Consider the following 24,310-nt stretch of genomic DNA (forward strand, 5'->3'; position numbering starts at 1 on the left):
TATATACATATATATATACATACATTCAATATATATATTGAAAACAAAAAAGACAAGACCTGTTTGTAGGAAAGCACCTGTTTGATATCTAATATTAAAGTTCATTCGCTTTGAGTCCCGAGTCCGGTTATCGGTATCCGGAAGCTTAATCCATGTATACATTGAACTAATAATATCTAATAATAGGTTTACATCGGGAGCATCAGGTTTAACTCGTGGCTATCTAATCTCGACTCATATGATTTAACGTCAAAGCCGAATATGTTGTAGCTTCTGTTCAGTTTGTTTTGGCTTTATTTTAAGGTTTTGATTCTGAAATACGTAGATATTTAGACCAATGATTTACTGTGTCAAGGAGTGGTTTTAAGAACTGGCGTCAAAAGGATCCATCAAAGTGTATTTATCAACTTGAACGTACCAACACCCTGATATGTCAAGTCAAAAGGTAAATGTTTTAAAATAAAAATCATCGCAGTCAGTTAGTGAGAACTAAATGTCAATGGTGTTAAATGGTATTTTGTTTTAATAATTTTGACCAATTTTAATTACGTTTGATTATAGTAAGAATTTCTAAATTTGTCTCACTGCTTCTGCCATTTGTGTCACTCTTAGTCTATCAGTCTGTCTCTGTGTATGTTTCTCTGTTCCCCTGTCTATCATTCTCTCTCTCTCTCTCTCTCTCTCTCTCTCTCTCTCTCTCTCTCTCTCTCTCTCTCTCTCTCTCTCTCTCTCTCTCTCTCTCTCTCTCTCTGAAATATGGAATGGGTATCACATTAATCACATTAATGTTTGCCATTGTAACCAAACTCTGATATAGAGTTTGTACCCGATCCATCAGTGTCCCCCTCGCAAAGTCGTCCCTACGGGCCTGGTCTCACTTTGTCTCAGTTTACTAGAGAAACAAGAATGAAATAAGGTTTACGAACTTTTGTTCTAGATCTAAATTACCAGTTTGCTTTTGTTTTACTTCACAATATCTTTCTTTCTTTCTTTTTTTTTTCCATTCATTCTTCCTCTCTATCATTTCTTTCATTCGTACATTAATAGCTGTAATTATTTCAGTATTTGCGTATCAAAGAAGACATTGATGACAAAGATGATGACATCCCTCTATGGCGGAAGTTGTGTTTCGCTGTAGGTGGCGCCCCCTACCAGATAACAACCAATGTGATAGGTTTCTTCTTCAGTATATTTCTACTTGAAGTTGCAGAGGTATTATATGGCTTTTTGGAAGTGGTTTATGCATCTGATGTATTATCGGTTGCAGGATCAATAACCTTAAAAACAAACAAACATCGTAGTATGTGATACACTGTCTTATTTGAGATATTAAAGACCTGGAATTCGAAACAAGCTATTGTAGGAAATACGTTTCAGTCAAAGAGATTAAGCCATAGTGTCCATTGTTGATTAAAAATTTCGTAATTGCAATTCTTGTATAAAATAAATCTTTCTATTTCAAACTTGTTTCGCAAAATGTTTTTAACTCTATTGATATTTAATATTTGTTTCTGTGCTTTCATACAGTAGATATAATATTTAATGTTGATAATCAACCAATTTACAAAGTTACTATTTTCGTTATTAATCATACCAAACATAACAATATCTTGACTGAAAATAATGTCAATTCCCAAACGTTTCTCATGAAGCTTTGCAGAAGTCGCAAGTATTAGAATCCACGTAATGTATCATATACAAAAATTTATTAATAGTTAAGATTCTGTGTACTATTCTATACTGAAACCATGGTAATGTTGTGTCTTTTACACATCGAACAGGAATAACATAATACTTTTCCCATTTCTTTGTATCATACATGTATCCTTTATTTGCATATTTCAATTGTGCTTTTGGAATGACAGTTTGTGAATTTAACATATATATATATATATATGTTTACAACCGTTTTTGTCTTTTAATAATTTTTTTATCTTAAACGGGAAAACAGGATTTTTAAGACTTGTGAAAGTGTCATCGTTTATGTTTTCTAATTTGTTTATAAATGATTTAACAGCATTTGTTGTTGACGCATATTCCAAGAAATTTGTATTTATATATTTTGTTATAAACTGTTCGTATGTTAAAACATCACCTTGTTCGTTTAATAAATCATTAATAAATGTGATACCATTATTGATATAATGTTTGTATATAAATGGTTTGTTACCTATACATATTTTGCTGTTATTCCAGATATTAATACTTAATATATCATCCACACTTTGTGGGTTTTGAACTTTTTGTATATCTGTCCAGCTGGACAGGGTTTCTCTCCAAAACCTATTGCGAGTATGTTTTATTTTGCGCGTTAGGAAATAATCACGAGTTATTTAAAAACATTCTTCGAATCCATGTACATTTCAATGCGGTTATAAAATTATTTATGTTTATCATTTTAATACCACCCCTTTCATAATCTTGCGTTTTTAAATTTCGTTTCAATTTTTCAGTCTTACTCTGCCAGATATATTTAAAAAAAAAATGTATTTATATGTTTTATCAGAATTTCATTTGGATTCGGTAAAGCTATTAATAGGTGAGTTAGCTTTGGCATTATTAACGTTTTCAATACTGTTATTCTCCCTAAAACCGTCAATCTTCTGCAAGACCATACTCTCATCAATTTTTGTACTTCTGATATTTTTGAATCATAATTCAGTTCGATTATATGTTCCATGTTCACTAAAAAGTTGATACCAAGCAGGTTAAAATGAATAATAATTAATTAATTAATTAATTAATGTACTCTAGTGGTTTCGTCCAACAAAACAAACTTTACTTAATTCTGTTAAGGACGTTTCCTGTACCCCTCTGCGCGTGCTGTAACCTCATCGTGGTGCAGGGGTGTAACATTCTCTTTGAGAATGGCCAGTACAGCACAAATTATTTTTTTTAGTAAAAGTCAGTATCTAGCTGTGATATTTGTGTTTTTGCACAGTTGTTTACACTGTTTTTATTTAAATCTTGAATTTTTATATTGATGTTGATCATCACCTTATTTGTTTGCATTACCATAGTTTGACATGTAGCTCAATGGAAGTGTTCTCATTCTATAGACCATATGTGTTAGACGCTAAATAGCTCTAGTGTAAAAGGTACCAAGATGTCATTAAAGGGACATTCCTGAGTTTGCTGCATTGTAAGATGTTTCCGACTAATAAAACATTTCTACGATTAAACTTACATATTAAATATATTTTCTTGTTTAGAATATCAGTGTCTGTATATTCAATGTGTTTCTGGTCGTCTTAATATTTGTAAGAAGCCCAAACTGGATTTTGTCTTCAAATACTTTTAACCAAGTACAAATATTAGAACGATCAGAAACACTTTTAATATACAGCCACTAATATTTTAAACAAGAAAATATATTTAATATGTAAGTTTAATCGTAGAAATATTTTATTAGTCAATAACATCTTAAAACATTGCAGCAAACTCAGGAATGTCCCTTTAAACAGACTTTGCTATCTTTATATTGGGCGGGACGCAGCCCAGTGGTAAAGCGCTCGTTTGATGCGCGGTCGGTTTAGGATCGATCCCCGTCGGTGGCACCACTGGGCTATTTCTCGTTCCAGCCAGTGCTCCACAATTGGTATAACAAAGGCCGTGGTATGTACTATCCTGTCTGTGATATAGTGCATATAAAAGATCCCTTGCTGCTAATCGAAAAGATTAACACATGAAGTGGCGACAGCGGGATTCCTCTTTATAGATCTGTGTGGTCCTTAACCATATGTCTGACGCCATATCAGCTTAAATAAAATGTGTTGAGTGCATCGTTAAATAAAATCTTTCCTTCCTTCTATCATTATTCTGAGTTAAATATTCAGATTGCTTTGCTAAAATAGACTCATAGGCCATGTAAGTATGTTAATGGTTAAACAATGAGCATATCAAGATTAACGTTTTATTCCTTTTTTTAATTTACCGATTTCTCATATACATGTAGTAACATATTATATAAAATAGCTATTTTGTTTTTTTGCACCAATCAGATTGAACCCAAATATGTGTCAATAATTTTATTTGGTGGAAAAGCCTGGGACGCCATAACGGATCCAACATGCGGTTATCTAGTGCACAGATCACCATTCACAAAATTTGGTCGTATGAAGCCTTGGTGAGTTGTAACCAAAACACTTAAAGGGACATACCCTAGTTTTTAAACACTAACGCATATTTTTGACTATTATAACCGTTTTTTGATAACTTAAAACATACTTTACTTAGATTTTATTGTTTAGATGATCAATTTCCGTACATTCGAAGTGTTTTTGGTCATTCTGGTGTTTTTAATATCACAAAATGCATACCTCATAGTTTTAAAAACGCACGTGCGTCTGAGAAGTAACAGTTATGGAATCGAGTTTTAGTCTATTTTAGAGGGTATTTCACCATTTCAAATTCACAGACTCGTGTTTCGTTCAAATGTAACTTTATCCAAATGTGGTACAGGTTTGTAGATTAACTAAACTTAGTGTTAATTTTCACGGGTTACAACTAGGGTATGTCCCTTTAATTTGTTTTAGGATGTAAAGCTTTTAAAATAATTTTGAGCCACTGTCACAAGTTTGTGCTTTAAAAGATATCACAGTCGACAGATAAAAGAAAAACAAAACACCATCAAGCGAACGAAGGTGTACATGGCTTTTTAATGCTTGACCATTGTATTATATATTATACCGTAGTCACCGTGTCAAACAAATAAAGGTTACATGATGAAAATACACGTGTATATGATAGTTTATATTACAGTTTACACTAGATTTAGCACGGGGACGTTTAGATGGTGTGTGGTGGTCTTACGCTGAGTTTTCCTCCCAACATAAGACCGCCGTGTAGATAGCCAGCCAATAGTCACTTCCAGCCCATAGTAACAAAGACGACAGCTTTCATTATCGTTGAATTTATGGAATCAATCTCAGTACGCAATATTTAGCACGGTGTGTGTACGGTAGTCGAAAGCACCTAGTGATAAAAAGACCCTTGCAAGCAAGTACTCGCAAAAATATCCTTACGAAGTGTGGCATCGACTACGTACAAATAGGGATGTCGGCAGTACAGATCAAATGATGAGAAGCGGTCAGAAATTTTGGAAACAGTTAAAACGGATTTGCGTATTATATTATAGATGATTCTTGAGCTATAAGAATTTAATTCATCTGTCTCCTTTAATTTAAAAAAACAAAACAACGTTTAACGTGTCCACTTTTAATCGATATATATATATATATATATTAACCATATCTTGGTTTAAGATCATCTAAATCATTTACATATCATATTTGTTTGTTTGTTTCAAATGTGTTATTGTCTGTATTTACAGGATATTACTTTCTACTCCGTTTGCATGTGCCGCATACTATGGTTTGTTCTACGTGCCAGATATATCGGAAGAAGCAAAGTTCGGATACTATTTTGCCATGTTCTGCTTGTTCGAGGGACTACTTTCTGTGAGTATGACATCAATGTGCCTTTCTCATGCATAGGGTTTATCTATTCATCATACATATATGCATTTTTAAAAAAGAATTTTATATGAATAGTTTAAAAAAATATATTATAACCATAATCTTGCATAATTTTGTCTCTTTGTTTGTCGGTCACTCGGTCACACATATTCTTGGCACAGTGGTCTTGATTTTCAGGGTTTGCATGTACCGTACACCTCGCTCACTATGTACATCAGCTCCAAACAGAAGGAAAGAGACTCTGCCACATCATACAGTGAGTAAATTTTTTTTTAAACAATACCAGACAAAATAGTTTATCGAAATTAACCTCGAGTGCAAGCACATAGTCGTTATTTTGACCGCAATTCCGTTCCGAGCAAAATTCCTCGGAACCGTTCAGATCTGCTATAGGCTTAATACCTCGGGCAGATTAACCTCGCAAAGTGCTTGCACTCGAGGTTAATCTTGATGAACTACAGACAAAACTGATAGAGCATTTTCAGATATTGTTGCCACTTTAACCTCCCAGGAAGAAACCAGTGTATATCTTTGTTTAAATAATGGATTAGTCGTGAATACGTTCAAACTGTTCTCAAAATTCTACAAATAAAACAGAAACAATTATACGTTCAAACTGTTCTCAAAATTCTACAAATAAAACAGAAACAATTAAGGTGCTTGCAACAGTACTCAACAACAAACTATCTTGGGATTATTAACTTCTTTATTTGAACTGTGAAAAAAATCTTAAACTATATCTGCATTTTTATAGTGTAAATCCATTGTCGATTTGAATTATATTTACTTTAAAAAAAAACAATATCATGAAAGTCATTTGAGGATTGTATCATTTTTCTCATTTTTATTCAGAGTATAACACAATTGGTAATATATTTGTACAACAAATCTAACGACAAAACAGTTATGAATACATGGCCAAAACCCTATCATCAAAAGCTAAATGGAATAGGCATTTGGAAAAATAAAATTGTTGATTCCATAAATCTCCATCTAGTAGCTTGTTTATGGGAGGACATCCACCCATGAGAAGATTATGTACTGGACAATTCATCCGTCTTGCACCGCTAAAAGAGGACTGCCACACTCAAATAGTAAACTTTCTAAAACGTCCTTGCGCGAAGAGAAACTTTATTTCCTAGGTGTCACTAGGTGCTAGCTGTGTGTTTGCTTAATGTGTTAGTACACGGGCGTAGGAAGGTGCCAAAATGTGTGTGTGTTGGGGGGGGGGGGGGGGGGGACACACATAAAAACCATCGCTGTTGCTAAAAAGTGGCCCCCTGCGCGCCTCCGCACACGCTTCCTACATCAGTGTAGTATGTGTTTCTAGGAATGGTATCAGAAGCCATTGGCGTGCTTCTTGCGGTGATTGTGCAGGGCAAGTTGGTTGAGAAGTACAGAACGGCTGGCGAATGCTCCAAACCTGAATCCACCGTATCACCACATTCAATTGATGATCAGGTAACATGCTGTTGCTGTAATTTACTATTGGAGTGATGTAATTAGAGAAGATAAATAAACAATTAAGAAATCTTACTAAATAAAGAAAGCGTCAGATGGTATTTAAATGAATAATGTATTTTACCAAAACAATATATAATACTTGATTTTCCTGCTTACATCAAATTAAGATTGAAGCAGTGCACGCAGTCCTGGACAATTATTCGGGTTGTCTGTTCTGAACAGTGGGTTAATGATTAATAAGAGTGAAGTACCGGCCTCAGTGGCGTCATGGTTAAGCCATCGGACATAAGGCTGTGTCACGGGGATTCTATAATTCCCGTAACTGAATAAAACACGATTATCAAAATATCTCTCCTAACTGTATATCTATTAGATCTCTCTGTAACAGGCTGTTAAACCCTAGTATGGCTCGTCTCTAGGTATGATCAGAGATACGATCTTATATAAAGTATATGTAATATAGCACGATTAGCTCACTAGAAACACAACAAAACACAATACACTTTGGAATCTGTATTAACCTACGCTGACAAATGTACAGCCGTAGTAGTTAATTAATAACAACAATAATAACAACCCAGAACTGATCACTTAATTAGTTAATCTCTAGGTGTCTAGTTACACAATATGCGAATCACTTCACCGTGACACAACACCCACACGTGTGATAATTGAGAAACGCTTCTAGGAGAAGTTAATTAATAAAGGAATTACCACTGTATTCCTAACTGGTTAATTTTTAATTAACCCTAACTACGGGTTAATTTTTAATTAACCACATTCAGATAAAGTAACCTTGTAACACAGAATTAATACTGGTACCTATCACAATAAAGACAATAACCTACAGTTTACCTAGGTCTTCTAGGATGACTGGCTAAGCTTTATGTTACCAAATACTCGTATAAAATATAGATTTACTTCGTCAGATGACCGAAGACACTGTCTAAAGAATATTGGTATAATACAGTATTAAAATATTAAAAGTCACATCAATCACATCAAGGTTATACACAGAGCAGAAATAAAATATTTACCAGTCCAAACGGACAACGTTCCCGGGAAGCCTTCCTTTTCTGTGTCTCCTCGATATCTCTAAAAACTAGCTATTTATTATAAAATCAGAATTCGCCTGGGGGTACAAGGCGGTACCTCCCCCTATCATCTGATATTTCCACCGCGACCAAGCGGTATTATTTCTCTCTGATCGTCAGACTTACTGACGCCATCGTCGCCAAATCACGGTTGTAAAAACCGCACTCGCAGAGGTATTACGTAACTACTCGCCACATGGCCTCCACAGCTGGACTAAGTGCATATTGGAATGCCCGATCGCGCGAAGTATTACGTAACAAGTTGCCCACCTGGGCTACGTGCAATGAAACTGCACACGGCCCTCTAACACAATTAAAATCGCCACAGGCGAAACAAATTTAAGAGCATGTACCGTCACAGGCTGGTAGGTACAGGGTTCGCAGCCCGGTACCGGCTCTCACCCAGAGCGAGTTTTAACGACTCAATGGGTAAGTGTAAGACCACTACACCCTCTTCTCTCAACTCAATTGGTAGGTGTGAGACCATTACACCCTCTTCTCTCTCACTAACCACTAACAATTAACAACTAACCCACTGTCCCGGACAGACAGCCCAGATAGCTGAGGTGTGTATGCCCAGGACAACGTGCTTGAACCTTAATTGAATATAAACACGAAAATAAAGTTGAAATGAAATGAAAGAGAAGTAAGTAGATTGACCTTACATCTAGTGGAACTGTTAAATCCTACTCTGCGTGTGTATGGGAATAAAGCTTTTGTGCTATTTCTATTTATGAAGTAAAATACAGCTTTTCATTGCTATTTTCTTTGTTAACAAATTATTTATTACCAGACCAAAACATAAATAAAACGGAAACGCCAATAATAGTGGCCAAATTACATTATTATGATAGGGGATATTCACAAAGCATTAGGAAATGTATGGGGGGGGGGGGGGGGGGGGGGGGGGGGGGGGGGAAGTGGTCTTAGCGTTACAAAATGATAGAAGGTGGAGGATTATACAGAATGCCAAATTTTGGCTATAAGTTAATCTGAATGACAGAACCGTATTCCATGATCAAAATCGTATCTCTGCACAAGGCAGAGTCAAAAGGATTTAACTTTTCATTATCAAATGACACAAAATGAGATGTATGTTACATGATATACTTTATTATTTGTAGAAATGGTCCTACACCTTGGGTTCCATCATCGTCATTGGCATATATGTGTTGTGTACTTTAATAGTCTTCTTTGGTGTTAAAGAAAAGAGAGGTAAGAATCTCTTTAGAACCAAGTATTGTCCTTGATTATACTAGGTAGTTAATATTAATTTAATTAGATATTAAAAGCTGCTACGTTTATATAACATATAAAAACACAGAATTGCAAATTGACAGAAAATCATTTTAGTTTATGTGTTAATTTGTTTCTTTGTGAGTAAGTGAGTGAGTGCGTGTGTGAGTGAGTGTGTGTGTTGTGTGTTGTGTGTGTGTGTGTGTGTGTGTTTGTGTGTGTGTTGTGGTGTGTATGCATGCGTGCGTACGTGCGTGTGTGTATATGTGTGGGGTGGGGGGAGAGAGAGAGAGAGAGAGAGAGAGGGAGGGGGGGATATAGAGAAAGAGTAAGAGAGGCAGTTAAAAGTTTATTTTGTTAAACAACACTTCTATAGTACATTGATTAATTAATCATACGCTATTGGACGTCAAACATTAATTCTGACATAGATTTCAGAGGAAACCTGTTACATGTTTCCATCAGCAGCCTGGGATTTTTTATTTGCACATTCCTATTGGCAGAACAGCCCATGCCATGGTGTTTGATAGACCAGTTATGGAGAAGAAGTCTGTTTTGTTTAACGACACCACTAGATCAGAGTGATTTAGTAATCATCGACTATTAGATGTCAAACATATGGTAATTCTGTCTCGTAGTCATCAGAGGAAACTCGCTACATTTGTCCTAATGCAGCAAGGTATCTTTTCTATGCACTTTCACACAGACAGGATAGCACATACTACGGCCTTTGACAAGTTGTGGTGTACAATCAGCTGAATAGATCCACCGAGGTGGTTCGAGCTTGCGACGCAATCACCTCAATCGATCACTCAACCGACTGAGCTAAATCCCGCCCCAGTTGTGGAGAAGACTCTCTCTCTCTCTCTCTCTCTCTCTCTCTCTCTCTCTCTCTCTCTCTCTCTCTCTCTCTCTCTCTCTCTCTCTCTCTCTCTCTCTCTCTCTCTCTCTCTCTCTCTCTCTCTCTCTCTCTCTCACACACACACAACACACAAAATAATGGGTTCACTGTGGGGATTCGATTCAACAACCCAAGCATTTTAACCAAACTCTCTTCCACCTTCAAAAGAGAGACAGGGCAAACTGAACGCAGCTGACCTGGTTTTACCCAGTTTTGCAAAAAAAAACCACATTTTGAAATAAATATCTTTTAAAATCACTACCAATATAATCAGCAATATTTTATAGGTGCTGAACAAAGTTTTTCTTCACTGATTCGTTGTTTACACTTGTGGTTCAGGACTGGTTGAAGACAAGAACTCGGCGTCGTATTTCCGTGGCTTGAAGACAGTCATTACATATGGACCTTACATTAAGGCTGCTATGGCATTCCTCTTCATCAGCATAGCCATCGGAGTAAGTTACAACACCCACTGTACCGCCCTTGTGTGCTAGTATTTAATAAAGGCTGCACAGCTGTTATCAGTAAGTAGTGAACCAATGGGATATTTAAATACTGCAGAGGTCCATAGGCGTACGGGCTCCAATTTTTGTAAGTGTGGGGGGGGGGGTGGGGCAAGCTGGCTTTTGCCCGAATTAAACAAAAATGCCCGAATCTAGATAACATGTATTCATATTACCATTACTACCAAACAGCTATATAGGGTTGTAAACGAATCACTACGCATATTTACATGGATTACAACTAATGTTGAGGGTAGAATGATGGAAATATGTGGTAAAAAGGTCTTAGGTTAGCAGATTTTGCCCGAATATCTGTATATTTTTCCTCGAATTTGAGGTTTTGTCCCTGCCCCCTCCCTTTCTCGTACACTTATAAGAGGTCAACCTACTTGTAATTATCAAAGAATGATTTGAAAGGGCATTTCACAATTTTTTATTTTTTTTATTGAGGAATTATTTCCTATACCGGACTATATTAAGTAACGGCACCACAGATGATAGTGTGGTGCCTTAAAGGTGCCAGAAATATATGATATCAGTTCAAAGGGATTCGGTGTTTTAGGTAGGATGAGGAGTGTATGATATATACAAATATGGAATAATAATATAATATATAAGCACTTTTCAAAAATTGATGCATTCGTGATCAATATAGCCTTCTTATTAAATGTCTTTAATAAACGTTTTTGGTTTTTTATTCAGGTTGTGCAAGGAAATCTAGCTTTATACTGCACCCACGCATTAAAAATGGGGGACAAATTCTCAGATTTCATTTTAGTTGTTCTTGTACGTATACCAAGTTTTATTTTTATAATTTTTTCCCCAGTTACATCCCAAAATGTGTAATGAAAGATAGAAAGAAATGTTTTATTTAACGACGCATTCAACACATTGTATTTAAGGTTATAAGGCGTCAGACATATGGTTAAGGACCACACAGATATTGAGAGAGGAAACCCGCTGTCGCCACTTCATGGGCTACTCATTTCAATTAGCAGCAAAGGATCTTTTATATGCACCAGCCCACAGACAGGATAACACATACCAAGGCTTTTGATATACCAGTCGTGGTGCACTGGCTGGAGCGAGAAATAGCCCAATGGGCCCACCGACGGGTATCGATCCCAGACCGACCGCGCATCAAGCGAACGTTTTACCACTGGGCTACGTCCCGCCCCCAAAATTGCAAAAAAAACAGAGTAAGACATCAAAAGTTAAAATAAGATATAAATTTATTGTGACCATAAAAGATATGAATTCAAATTTGAACTCAAATAACATACCCAGTAATATATAAAAGTTATACTTTAGGCCCAGAATCTAAATGTTTAATGGGAGACGGGACGTAGCTCAGTGGTACAGCGCTCGCCTGATACACGATGAACCTAGGATCGATTCCCGTTGGTGGACCCATTGGACTATTTCTCGTCCCAGCCAGTGCTCCACAACTGGTGTAACAAAGGCGGTGGCATGTACTATCCTGTCTGTGGGACGGTGCATAAAAACGATCCCTTGCTGCTAATCAAAAAGAGTAGCCATGAAGTGGCGACAGTGGGTTTCCTTTCTCAATTTATGTGTAGTCCTTAACCATATGTTCAACGGCATATAACCGTAAATAAAATATGTTGAGTGCGTCGTTAAATAAAACATTTCCTTCTTCTAAATGTTTAGTATTTGAATATACACCCAAATTTTACACAAAGTATTTTTTTTGGCATCATTTTAGTTTTGTAAAACATACAAAACAAATGTTTTTAAGATTATATATACTCTTCAAAAAAAGTTGGGGAACCTGAAATATTAAAACATACGTTTTGACCCAACGACATCGTAATAAAGAACGTTCAGGTCTGCTTATCAACACTCCGAAACACATTCCATAGTTTGCACATGCATCACGCAATTGCCCCGTACACGTGCGTGGGGTGTCATTCTCGATTTTGTCAATTTCCAAGAAGGTCCATTAATCACTGTGGAACATTATTTCTGTGAATCTTTTTCATTCTTTTGGTCTGTCACAGATGGACGAGAGATTGACTATCAGTAAGACATATTGTCCAAGAAACAAGTCAAACAAAACATTTCAACAAATTTATATACAAAATATAAATATACACAATGACGATTTCACTCCAAACATCACTACCCCAACCTTAAATTAAACCCCCCAAAAAACTGTATTCTGGTGTCCATGGTAAACCAGTCTGAGCCAACTAGCTTCTAGTCAATGTTCGAGCCTTAGTTAAATAATCATTTTAAACCAGTTCAGTTTGTATCAGTATAAACTCATCTGAAATTCACTGTCATTGCGAATACTATCAATATCTTGATGACGACCAGACACTAGCACATCTTGGATGTTTGGCTGTTGACATCTCTTGCAGATATCCTAATAACAGTCCGCCACCACGCTAGTCTGTAGACATCTCTTGCAGTTGGTTCTCCTACAGTTCCGCTGGCCACATCTGTGTCATCCCTCACACCCAGTTATAGCTCACATAGCTATCATAGCTCTCGTAGCTCACATACTTCTCATGGTTCTGGCTCACGCTCAAACCCAAAGGTTCTCGTGGTTCTGGCTCACGCTCAAACCCAAAAAGCTGAAACAAAAATGTCTACAAATAGGCTCACTTAATATAATTATGGCAATAAAATACCTCATTATCAAGCCCGTCTGACACTTATAAAAACTATTGTAACACAATAAACCAAATTAACCGTAACCCCTTGTTTTGTACCATATTTACTCCTGGTGCACAACAACACAAATTACGCTTAACCCTCTAATACGGTCAGTTACACAACCGAAAACATACACTATACACACACCCAAGTACCCTATAACAAAGTAAAACTACCTAAGTTATAGCACCTGATTATGCACTAATATACAACACCACTTACATGTATATCTAAATACAAACAAATAAACAACCCTATTAATAATCACCACAAACAAATTACAATTAACTAAATTGCCCTGTATTTGAGTCTTGGGGAAGAATATAGTCAAACTATCTGTCCAAAAGACTAAACCACATACCTCCTAAGAGCCATTTCCCAGTCAACTTGCCTGCTGGAAACCTTCTTGGCAAATGCACTGATGAACAGACAGGTGACATTTACCTTTCCCACAGCCTGCATGCTTTTTACCTGCAGCTTAATTTCCCACTGAAGAAACTCAATATACTGCTCATAAAAAGTTATGACAACGTTTTCACAATTTACCCAGTATGCTCATGCTCTACCAGATATGTACAAAATATTGGGCATTTATTATATAAACCCCCTCTAACATCATAAAATACATGAAACTAATCTTTTCTGTGACATGGTCATACAGTTGTTATTGTTTTGTTTTTAGTCATTTTTTATTGTTTGAATTTGCGATTTACTGATAAAAAAAAACCCGTCACTTTCAAATTTCACTTCTGACCCCAATCGTCATAAAACCTACTGTAATACTGAACTACCGGTTGTGGTGTTTGCCTAATTAATTTACCATTATCATATAACCATTCCCCACAGCTAATATACCTTACAATTTTGGCAATTGTAAATTCTTATTAGAGTTCCCCTACTTTTGTTTTGAAGAGTTTATAAATCGTATTTTCTGTGTAAACAGCTACGATCTAACTGTATATGTGAAACTGCCATATTCTAGTAAGAGTAACTGTTATATGTTCTTTATTTGATTGCATTGTTTGTTTGTTTTTGTTTTGTTTAATATTTTAGGGTACATCCATTGTGAGCATGCCGATATGGCAGTGTATACTGATTAAATTTGGCAAGAAGACTGCGTATGCTGTGGGCATAAGTGTGAGTTGGCACTTTTATAATTATACTCCTTTCGTGGAACTAGTGAATGGGTGGGGGTATATAGAATTTACCTGATATGTTTTGTTTATATGTTCTGGAATTTCCAAATGTTGAATAATTTTACTTGTTATTCTGAGAAGACCAGTATCTTGAAACCAATTGTTATTCAATGATAGAGTACTTGCTTTGGTCCTAAAATCAATAAACATAAGTAGCTAGGTTTTCCTCATTCTAGCCAGATTTTTAGTTTTGACTCTGTAAGAACAGGCTCAGTGTTTTTGTATTTTCCAATGGGGCAGGGTATGTTCACCTTTCGCGAACACCTGATATCGTCACATATTTTGACAGTGATTCATGAGTGCATGCCATCTCATCTATATTTATTCCAATGAGCTCTGTTGATTTAGTAAACTGGTTTGTGAGTGGCAGTCCTCTTTGTGGCGGTCCAAAACTGATATATTGTTAAGTAAAGGATCTTACTGGGGCCTTCTGAGAACACCAGCACCTTGGAATCGATTGTTGTTCAATGGGAGAGTGTTTGGTTTGGTCATGAAATCAATAAATATAAGCAGGTGTTCCTCATTCGAGACAGATTTTTATTTTCGACTCTATAAGCACTGGCTCAGTTTTTGGTTTGTTTCCAATGGAGCAGAATGCTTTCATCTTTCGCGAGCACCTGATATCATCACTGTTTTGACAGTGGTTCATGAGTGCATGTCATTATATCTGTATTTTGTCCAATGAGCTTTATCCTATGCCAGTTTTGATTGAGTAAACGAGTCTGGAAGTGGCAGTCCTCTTTGTGATTGTTCAAGAAGGATGTATTGTCCAGTAAAGGATCTCTTCGGAAGTGGCAGTCATCCTATAGCCGATGCACTAGATAGAGATTCTTGGAATCAACCACTATTTTGCCAAACGTCAATTTGACTCTGCATTGTGCAGAGATACGGTCTTGATCGCGGATATCGGTTTTGTCGTTCAGATTTGGAGCGTTGTTAGTCTTGCTCCTTTGGTTTGAATATTTTGTGTTTGTTCAGGCGCATTTGTAGTGAAAGGGATCTGGGTCAGCCCCCTGCTCAAAGCGAATTTTCGTTATACTTTTTCTTGGGGGGGGGGGGGGGGGGTGAGAATGTTTCAACCCACCAGGTGACCTAGAAACTTTGCTCGCCGCAGTCTAGCCCCCCCCCCCCCCCCTCCCCCGTAGCCCGAGTACTCTGACTGTAAGAGAGCTAGACGGACATTTGGACGGTGATTAGCCCAATAACCGTCCAAATGCCCGTCTAGCTCTCTTGCAGTCAGAGTACTCGGAATAGACCTCCTACATAATTTCTTAAACATGAGCCTGCTGTTGCTATACCACTAATACATTCATTTTAGTGTGTTTTTCATGTTTATGTATTTTGATTGGTAATAATTACTTTTAATTAAAAAAAGACCTCGCCACTTACGGGGATGTTTACTACAGGGATAAATTAATTGACCCCGCAAAACGAACTCGCCATTGTGTTTTTTGCTTTCATTACAGATATTTATACCTGTACTAATAAGTCATCTCTACCTGCCGGCAGGAAACGAGTATATTTATTATGTCGTAGTCGCCATAGCAGGACTCGGTATTTCTGTATCATTGCTGCTGCCATGGTGAGATAGTTTTTAACATTTGACATTTCCGATATATTTACTCATACGTTTCAACCAGATGAAACACACCTGCTATAACGACCATAAGTTTATAAACTTACAGGGACAGACCCTAGTTTTTAAATACTGCAGCATAATTTTCACTATTAGAGTCGTTTATTGAATCGAAGTGTCTCTGTTCATCCTGGTGTTTCTAATACCAAAAAATTATTTTTTCATATTTTTAAAAACGCACGTGCGTTTGAGAGGAAGCGATTTATTGAATCGAGTTCTAGTCTATTTTTTAAGGACATTTCCTGTTTTAACGTCACAGACTCTTCTTTCATTCTGTTGTAACTTTATCCAAATGAGTTACAGGTTTGTAAACTAACTCAGCTTAGTGTCCAGTCGAGGCATGGGATTTTTAATCCAGATACCGACTCCAAACCCTGAGCGAGTGCCTTTCAAGGCTCAATAGGTAGGTGTAAACCACTTGCACCGACCAGTGATTCATAACTGCTTCAACAAAGGCCATGGTTTGTGCTATCCTGCCTGTGGGAAGCGCAAATAAAAGATCCCTTGCTGCTAATCGGAAAGAGTAGCCCATGTAGTGGCGACAGCGGGTTTCCTCTCAAAATCTGTGTGGTCCGTAACCATATGTCTGACGCCATATAACCGTAAATAAAATGTGTTGAGTGCGTCGTTAAATAAAACATTTCTTTCTTTCTTTCATTACTGGACTGTGTTTGTTTGTTTAGTTTTGTACATCATATAGTTGAAATGTTTCAACTTTTTCAGGTCTGTCCTGCCAGATATTCTGGACTTGTTTATGTTGGAAACTAAAACTAGAAAAGATCCTATATTTTACTCTTTTTACGTCTTCTTCAACAAGTTAGCCATCGGTCTTGGCTTAGGGATATCACAGGTTGCACTTCAGTGAGTATATATTGTATACTAGTATAAATTGTATAATAACAATTCTATAATATTAGTATAAATGATTGAATCATTCTCGGACAAAGGTAAAGCGTTCGTTTGATGCGCGGTCGATTTCGGATCGATCCCCGTCGGTGGACCCATTGGGCTATTTTTCCTTCCAGCCAGGGCTCCACAACTGGTGTAAAAAAGGCCGTGGTATGTACTATCCTGTCTGTGAGATGTGCATATAAAAGATCCCTTGCTGCTAATCGAAAAGAGTAGCCCATGAAATGGCGACAGCGGGTTTCCTCTCTCAATATCTGTGTGGTCCTTAACCATATTTCTGACGCCATATAACCGTAAATAAAATGTGTTGAGTGCGTCGTTAAATAAATAAATAAATTCTTTCTTTCTAACACACGCACACACTTTGAAAACGCAATTTGGTTTTAATGTGACACTAAAAACAAGATCTATTGCATATCTATGAATGTATTATTATAACATGTTAAGGTGTATTCCTGCATGTCAACGTGGCTTTCTGAGTTTATAGCCATGATCGTTTCATGCAATTAACACAAAATGTCAAAAATGAACATTTGGTGTAAAACTGACAATGTATGCAGTATGTTCATAATACTTAGCACGTGCAAACACGTTGGACGCATAAAAGGCATAGATTGATTGTTGCATAAGTCAGTGTGAAACAATGCCACGACTCAGCAATGATCAGAGGGAGCGAGCATTAGGAATGCTGACTGTTGGAATTTCGCAACAACAGGTAGCTAGACATTTTCAAGTGCACCCTTCAACACATTCAAGGTTGAACGAGTGATATAACCTGACTGGAAGTGTTCGTGACCGTCCTCGATCAAGCAAACTTCCGGTTACAACTCAGATAATGAGAAACTATACGGCATCTCATTCCAATTGCCCTGAGTCGTCGATTTAATGTAATTGGATTTATTTGCCTCCCTTGACGTCCTATCGTGTTTCTGGCAGTTGTTGCAGCTGACCGGCCTCGGTGGCGTCGTGGCAGGCCATCGGTCTACAGGCTGGTAGGTACTGGGTTCGGATCCCAGTCGAGGCATGGGATTTTTAATCGAGATACCGACTCCAAACCTTGAGTGAGTGCTCCGCAAGGCTCAATGGGTAGGTGTAAACCACTTGCACCGACCAGTGATCCATAACTGGTTCAACAAAGGCCATGGTTTGTGCTATCCTGCCTGTGGGAAGCGCAAATAAAAGATCCCTTGCTGCCTGTCGTAAAAAGAGTAGCCTATGTGGCGACAGCGGGTTTCCTCTAAAAACAGTGTCAGAATGACCATATGTTTGACGTCCAATAGCCGATGATAAGATAAAAAATCAATGTGCTCTAGCGGTGTCGTTAAATAAAACAAACTTTACTTTTTGTTGCAGCTGATAAAAAGCGGTTACGTTGATGGTTTCTCTTTATGTGTCTGTCTTGTATAGATGAGTATATCTATTAAGTTGTGAGTATATATATATATATTTCCCTGGACCTGTATTACTTTGTATATCAATGCCAAATACATGTAGTGTACCTTTCCATCAGATTCGGAGGATATGAGACTGGTGCCTGTACACAACCCAAGTCTGTGGAGTTGACTCTACGTCTGCTGGTAGCCTGTCCAGTGGTATTTGTTCTTATTGCCCTTCTGTTTCTCTGGCGCTATCCGATAGATGAGAAGAAACGTGAGCAGATCAGAGAGGACATTCTTAACATGATGTGAGGGTGTTTTTTGTTTTGTTTTTTTGTTGTTGTTTTTTTATCCCACTGCCCCTTCCTTTTCTCTCCTTTGAATTCCATCCCATTTCTTCCAAATCTGGCAACTCCTCCTATCTTTCAACTTCTTCGTTGTTTACCTCCACATCCCAGTCCTTGTCTCTCCAACCGCGACATGATGTGAGTTAACTCACTTGGCATTTTCCATCCAGAATAACTTAGAGTTTTGAAACAATTAGATCCTTAAAGATTTCAATTTGATGACAAGATGAAAATAGTTTTTTTGTTTTTTTGTTGTTGTTTTTTTTATCCCACTGCCCCTTCCTTTTCTCTTCTTTGAATTCCATCTCATTTCTTCCAAATCTGGCAACTCCTCCTATCTTTCAACTTCTTTCGTTGTTTACCTCCACATCCCAGTCCTTGTCTCTCCAACCGCGACATGATGTGAGTTAACTCACTTGGCATTTTCCACCCAGGAATAACTTAAGAGTTTTGAAACAATTAGATCCTTAAAGATTTCAATTTGATGACAAGATGAAAATAGTTTTTTTGAAGATTGTGTTAACTGGTAGATAAATCCAATTTTTTTTTTTTTTTAACTCAATGTATAAACTGTTTGGGCATCTTAAGATCTGATATCATGACATCATCACGATTGTATACCCCCCCCCCCCCCCCCAAAAAAAAAAAAAGAAAAAAAAAAAAGGTCAAGTGAACCCTTTCTTTGATTATGAAATCTCCATTATCATAACATTTCACAACGTTATCCAGAACGCAAATGGTCATCAAATTTAATTATAATTTTATGTCATGATTTCTTTTGAATAGGTTGGCCTTGTTTATACAGAACAAATTCCACTGAGCAATTAAATAAATACAATTTCGAAAATTGTTTTAAAAATACCATTCTGTTATTGATATTTTTAATATTATATTGTTTCAGAATTAAATTCGAACCCAAGACAGAGACAGAAGTTCAACCAGAATTGGAAAAAAGCTACCAAAGCATCGTGTGTGCATCACATACTGAATTTTAAAATGAATGAATGAATGTTTAACGACACCCCAGCACGAAAAATACATCGGCTATTGGGTGTCAAACTATGGTAATGCAAACAAAGTTATGATCAACATCAATATAAAAATTCAAGATTTAAACAAAAACACAGTGTAAAGAACTGTGCAAAAATACAAATATCACAGATAGATACTGACTTTTATTCAAAATTTCAATTTTGTGCTGTATTGGCCATTCTCAAAGAGAATGTTAAACCCCTGCACCACGGTGAGGTTACAGCACGCGCAGGGGAATTTTAAAAATAAAAAGGCTGGGGGGGGGGGGGGGGGGTCAAAAAAGCAAATAAGAAAAAAAGAAGAACAAAATACATTTGGATCAAATGGTTCAATCAAGTCTCCTTTCTGTATGGAAGTTTAGAATAAAAGAGGGTTTCATGAAACACACTTAAAATAGTTCTTGTATGAGAATATAAATGATAAAGGGAGTTTAAAAAAACCAAAGACTGTGATCGTCTGGTCATCCTCTCACTTTGACCAAACTTGTCTTCATTTGCTAATATCACTTGTCTATCTGTACAAGAAGACTTTATAATATTTATCATAAGAATATACAATGTACACAACAATATTAATTTTATTTATCATCCATTTCACTACTCTTTAATAAAACCTGCATGAGTATAGGATTTTATAATTATGCAATGGTTAAACTGAGTGTTTTTTTTAACAATCATACCAAGATATTGAAGTTTTAACTGGATTTTGAAAAGTAGAATACTAGTGTTACTTATTAACACTGTATTAGTGTGTGCGTGTGTTTGTGTGTGTGTGTGTATGTGTGTGTGTGTGTGTGTGTGTGTGTGTTTGTGTGTGTGTGTGCGCGCCATGACCGGTCTCAAGCCCGGATGAGAAGGAGGTAGACTAAACTCCAACAAGAGCCTTGTGTTGGAAAGATGCATTCGCGGACCACCAAGACATACTGACACTTTAACAAATGAAAAACGCGTAATTTTAGAATAAATAAAAAACCGTGATTATTCCTGCTAACTGGGGCGAAGTGACGTCAGCTCAGGTCCTACTTCTCTATTATGCACAGTGTAAACAAATGCTATAATTTACGACAAGGCGCTTCGCTTTCATCAACCTGGCTTGTAAAACAACATAAACTATTTAACTAAATATATTTCAATTTGCATCAATAGAACGAAATGGAGTTATAGGTGTTGTTTTTTTGTTGTTGTTTTTTATTTTTATTTTGGGGGGGGGGGGGATTTAATCCAAAGAAAAAATGCATATTATTAGGCCTATTGGTAGGATACGTTCGAGCGAAAACGACCACTCACGATACCCAAGTGATAATTTTCTTTTCTCTGGGACTACGTAATTGGTCAGTTTTGTGATTTTAGATGGGAAAGTCTATTTAATCAAGGGTTTTACAGAATTACTTACAGTAATAAAGCTGGTAAAGTCCATTACGATTTGAGATTATCACACAATACCCTGTGATCTTCATAAAAGAGGCACGTCTTTTTAGTGTGTCTAGACACAGTGTCTAGGGACCGTCTAAATATACACCTGCCAATCAAGAACCACAGGTACAGGCCACGGAAAGAAAAGACCAATTAAGCAAGAAAACACTCCGACTATTATTTCAGTACGTGGGTTAATTTATATATAAAATATAATACAGTTATTTCAACACTTTGGCAATGGTGGTTTATTTTGTATTGAAAAATAAACCACATACACGTTGCTGTGTTATTGGGATGAATATTATTACAGAACATTGCGATGCATCCGCAAAAATCAGGTATGTTTTGTTTCTTCAGTTCGAAGACTAATTCCTGACGTGACACGTTAGGTATTACGTAACCACCAGCTCGCCAGGGGGCGTATTCACTGGGATGGTACAAAATGGCTGCGCCCGTTATATATAATAGCTGTCACATTTAACAGTTTTATTAATTAACTATACGATTATACTTGTTGATATTAAGCAATAATGTGCATTATGTATCGTTGAATATATGCACACCAGGCCAAAAGCCTTGCTTTAGCATTCCTTTAAGTAGTGTGGAGCTAGCACCCCCATCTCGTAAAAAATCAACTTCCTACAAAAACGTCGACAACAGTGGGTGTGTGCGTCTGCGTTTCCATTTTACAGTGTATGATGGAATGAACAATATTTTTCCAGATAAAGATTACCTTGTTTTTACAACCACCTGTCTATAAAGATCAACCAAATTGGTGTCTGTATTTCAATATATTCAATGCCACTTGTTCTCAAAGACCACATGTTTGAGTATCGCAAAAAAATAAAATAAATAATATGGTCAAAGGAGCAGGGTTAAGTGTGGGGTTAGCACCCCACATCATAAAAATTCCACTTGCTACAGAAATCTCTCTCTCTCTCTCTCTCTCTCTCTCTCTCTCTCTCTCTCTCTCTCTCTCTCTCTGTGTGTGTGTGTGCGTGTGTGTGTGTGTGTGTGTGTGTGTGTGTGTGTATGTGTGTGTGTGTGTTTACAGTGTGTGATGAAATGGTGGTAGAAAAAATAAACTGTCAAAGTGAAACTCATTATTTTCATAAGTGTACATGAATAACACTTCATGGTAATTTGTATTACACATTTTATTCAAATTATGAGATAACAAGCATTCTAAAACTACTGCTAAAGTCCCCTACCCGACCTAATATATTTTCGTATCTCCTAAATTCAAGTGCCATAACACTGTGAAAAATTGGTAAATCGCCATGAAAGTCAAACTTGACCCATAACAGAACATGTCAAAGCTAAACACAAAATTTCATCTCAGTATCTTTAGGCATTGCAAAAACAAGTCCGGAAAATAAATTTTCATATTCCTAAGTTAAAGAGCTATAACTTTGTTAAAATGGGTAAATAGTCATGGAAGTCAAACAAAATCTGTATTTGTATGTCAAGGCAGTGTGGGAAAAACATCTGGAAACTATGTGAAAGATACGTACAGACAGACTGAAGGACGGATGTGAAACTTATAGTCCCATCCAGTTGGACAGGCAGGGGACTAATAACTAGAAACATTTTTACAAATTATTTATATAGATGATATTATTTACTGTAAATCAAGTTACAAACAGCCTAAATATCATGAAATCATATCATGAAGATATTTACAGATCAGTGTTGCATATATTAATATTATGATAATTTTTTTCATACATTTTAATGCAATATTATAATCTAATAGAGGTAAGAATAAATTTTAATGTGAGGTATGATTATACACAACATACAAATGAGCAAACAGTATGTACATAATTATAAATTCATAAAGGTACACCTTGGCTCAACATATTTCACAAAAACTTTTCATGTGTTGGTTGCCCAGTTTTAAATTCGTGTCAACTGCCAATTGGTTATGTATTGTTCCATTCGATTCGAAAATTAAAAGCATCATCAGAATTTTTTAACAAACATTCATGTATTTCCAAAATGTTCTCAAATGTTGTTTTTTGGCATCAATGTAGTACAGAACCATAGTAAAAGTCTGTTAGGGTTAGGTAACTCACCAGTTACACAAATTATTCATGTATCAGAACAATTGCTTACCAAAGTAAAAATAATGTGAACAAACTTCCAGTTACCAATACCTAATATATTTTTAACAAATATTATCCCCTGCAGTTTCGACCTTTGGATTTGACATCATAGTTATGAATTCAAACGTTCAGCCATGTGCAATCTTGAGCATTTCTCATTCAACCAGTGTTCTACAAGTGATATATCAATGGTCATTCTGAATGTGCTGACTCCAAAGAGTTGCCTGTATGGAGAAAATGTTTCTTTTCTTGTATCTTTGAGGATATGTAACATTTGCTAATTTTAAAGATTGTTCATTGAATCTGCATTCAGGTTTCACACAACCAAGCTGCCGATAAATAAAGAATCTCAAGCAAATATTTGCAACCTTTACATAAGAAAATCAGAAACAAATTACAGTAAAGCTTCATCCATCGAATCTCTCTGTAGACAATGATACACTGGCAGATTCTGTAGCCATTCACTAACTTTGTATTTTTGTTATTAATAGTCTAAACGTATTATATCAGGTATCACATATTGGTATAGATGCTGTTGGTGTCATCTGTAAACAAGGCCATGCGATAGCAGTAGTTGATTATATCCTGCAAAACAAAACATTTTAAAATTTAATATAATTATTACATACATAGATATATCTATGTAACCTTTGGTTAACTGGAGATAAAAAAAAGAGAGTTTGTTTTGACACCACTAGAGCACATTGATTAATTAATCACCGGCTATTGGATGTCAAACATTTGGTAATTCTGACACTTAGTCATCAGAGAAAACCCACTACATTTTTACTAATGCAGCAAAGAATCTATTATATGCACTTTCCCCTAGACAAGAAAGCACATACCACGGCCTTTGACCAGTTGTGGTGCACTGATTGGAACTGGAGATAAAGTATTTAATTATCCATAAGATTGTAAATATTGTATAACACTG

The 24,310-nt window shown here is 36.5% G+C and overlaps 1 protein-coding gene across 1 annotated transcript; it reads left to right on the forward strand.

The window, feature by feature from the left end:
• The first annotated feature begins 430 nt into the window (after positions 1 to 430).
• Positions 431 to 18,786, forward strand: LOC121374592 (sodium-dependent lysophosphatidylcholine symporter 1-B-like). The gene is made up of 13 exons (XM_041501698.1): positions 431 to 445; positions 1,063 to 1,212; positions 4,002 to 4,126; positions 5,333 to 5,459; positions 5,655 to 5,733; positions 6,808 to 6,938; positions 9,160 to 9,250; positions 10,512 to 10,627; positions 11,378 to 11,461; positions 14,411 to 14,494; positions 16,020 to 16,135; positions 16,913 to 17,050; positions 18,609 to 18,786. Exons 1-13 carry the CDS (start codon positions 431 to 433, stop codon positions 18,784 to 18,786), a joined length of 1,434 nt encoding a protein of 477 aa, XP_041357632.1.
• Positions 18,787 to 24,310: the final 5,524 nt, after the last annotated feature.

Source organism: Gigantopelta aegis, chromosome 6 (genome assembly GCF_016097555.1).
Source record: "Gigantopelta aegis isolate Gae_Host chromosome 6, Gae_host_genome, whole genome shotgun sequence".
In the NCBI taxonomy this organism is placed as follows: domain Eukaryota; kingdom Metazoa; phylum Mollusca; class Gastropoda; order Neomphalida; family Peltospiridae; genus Gigantopelta; species Gigantopelta aegis.

Bases quoted from the DNA above. Each gene is read 5' to 3' on its own strand.
- LOC121374592 (XM_041501698.1), top strand. The intron at 6,939-9,159 runs GTAACATGCTGT...TATTATTTGTAG, and splicing joins CACATTCAATTGATGATCAG to AAATGGTCCTACACCTTGGG. The intron at 10,628-11,377 runs GTAAGTTACAAC...TTTTTTATTCAG, and splicing joins TCATCAGCATAGCCATCGGA to GTTGTGCAAGGAAATCTAGC.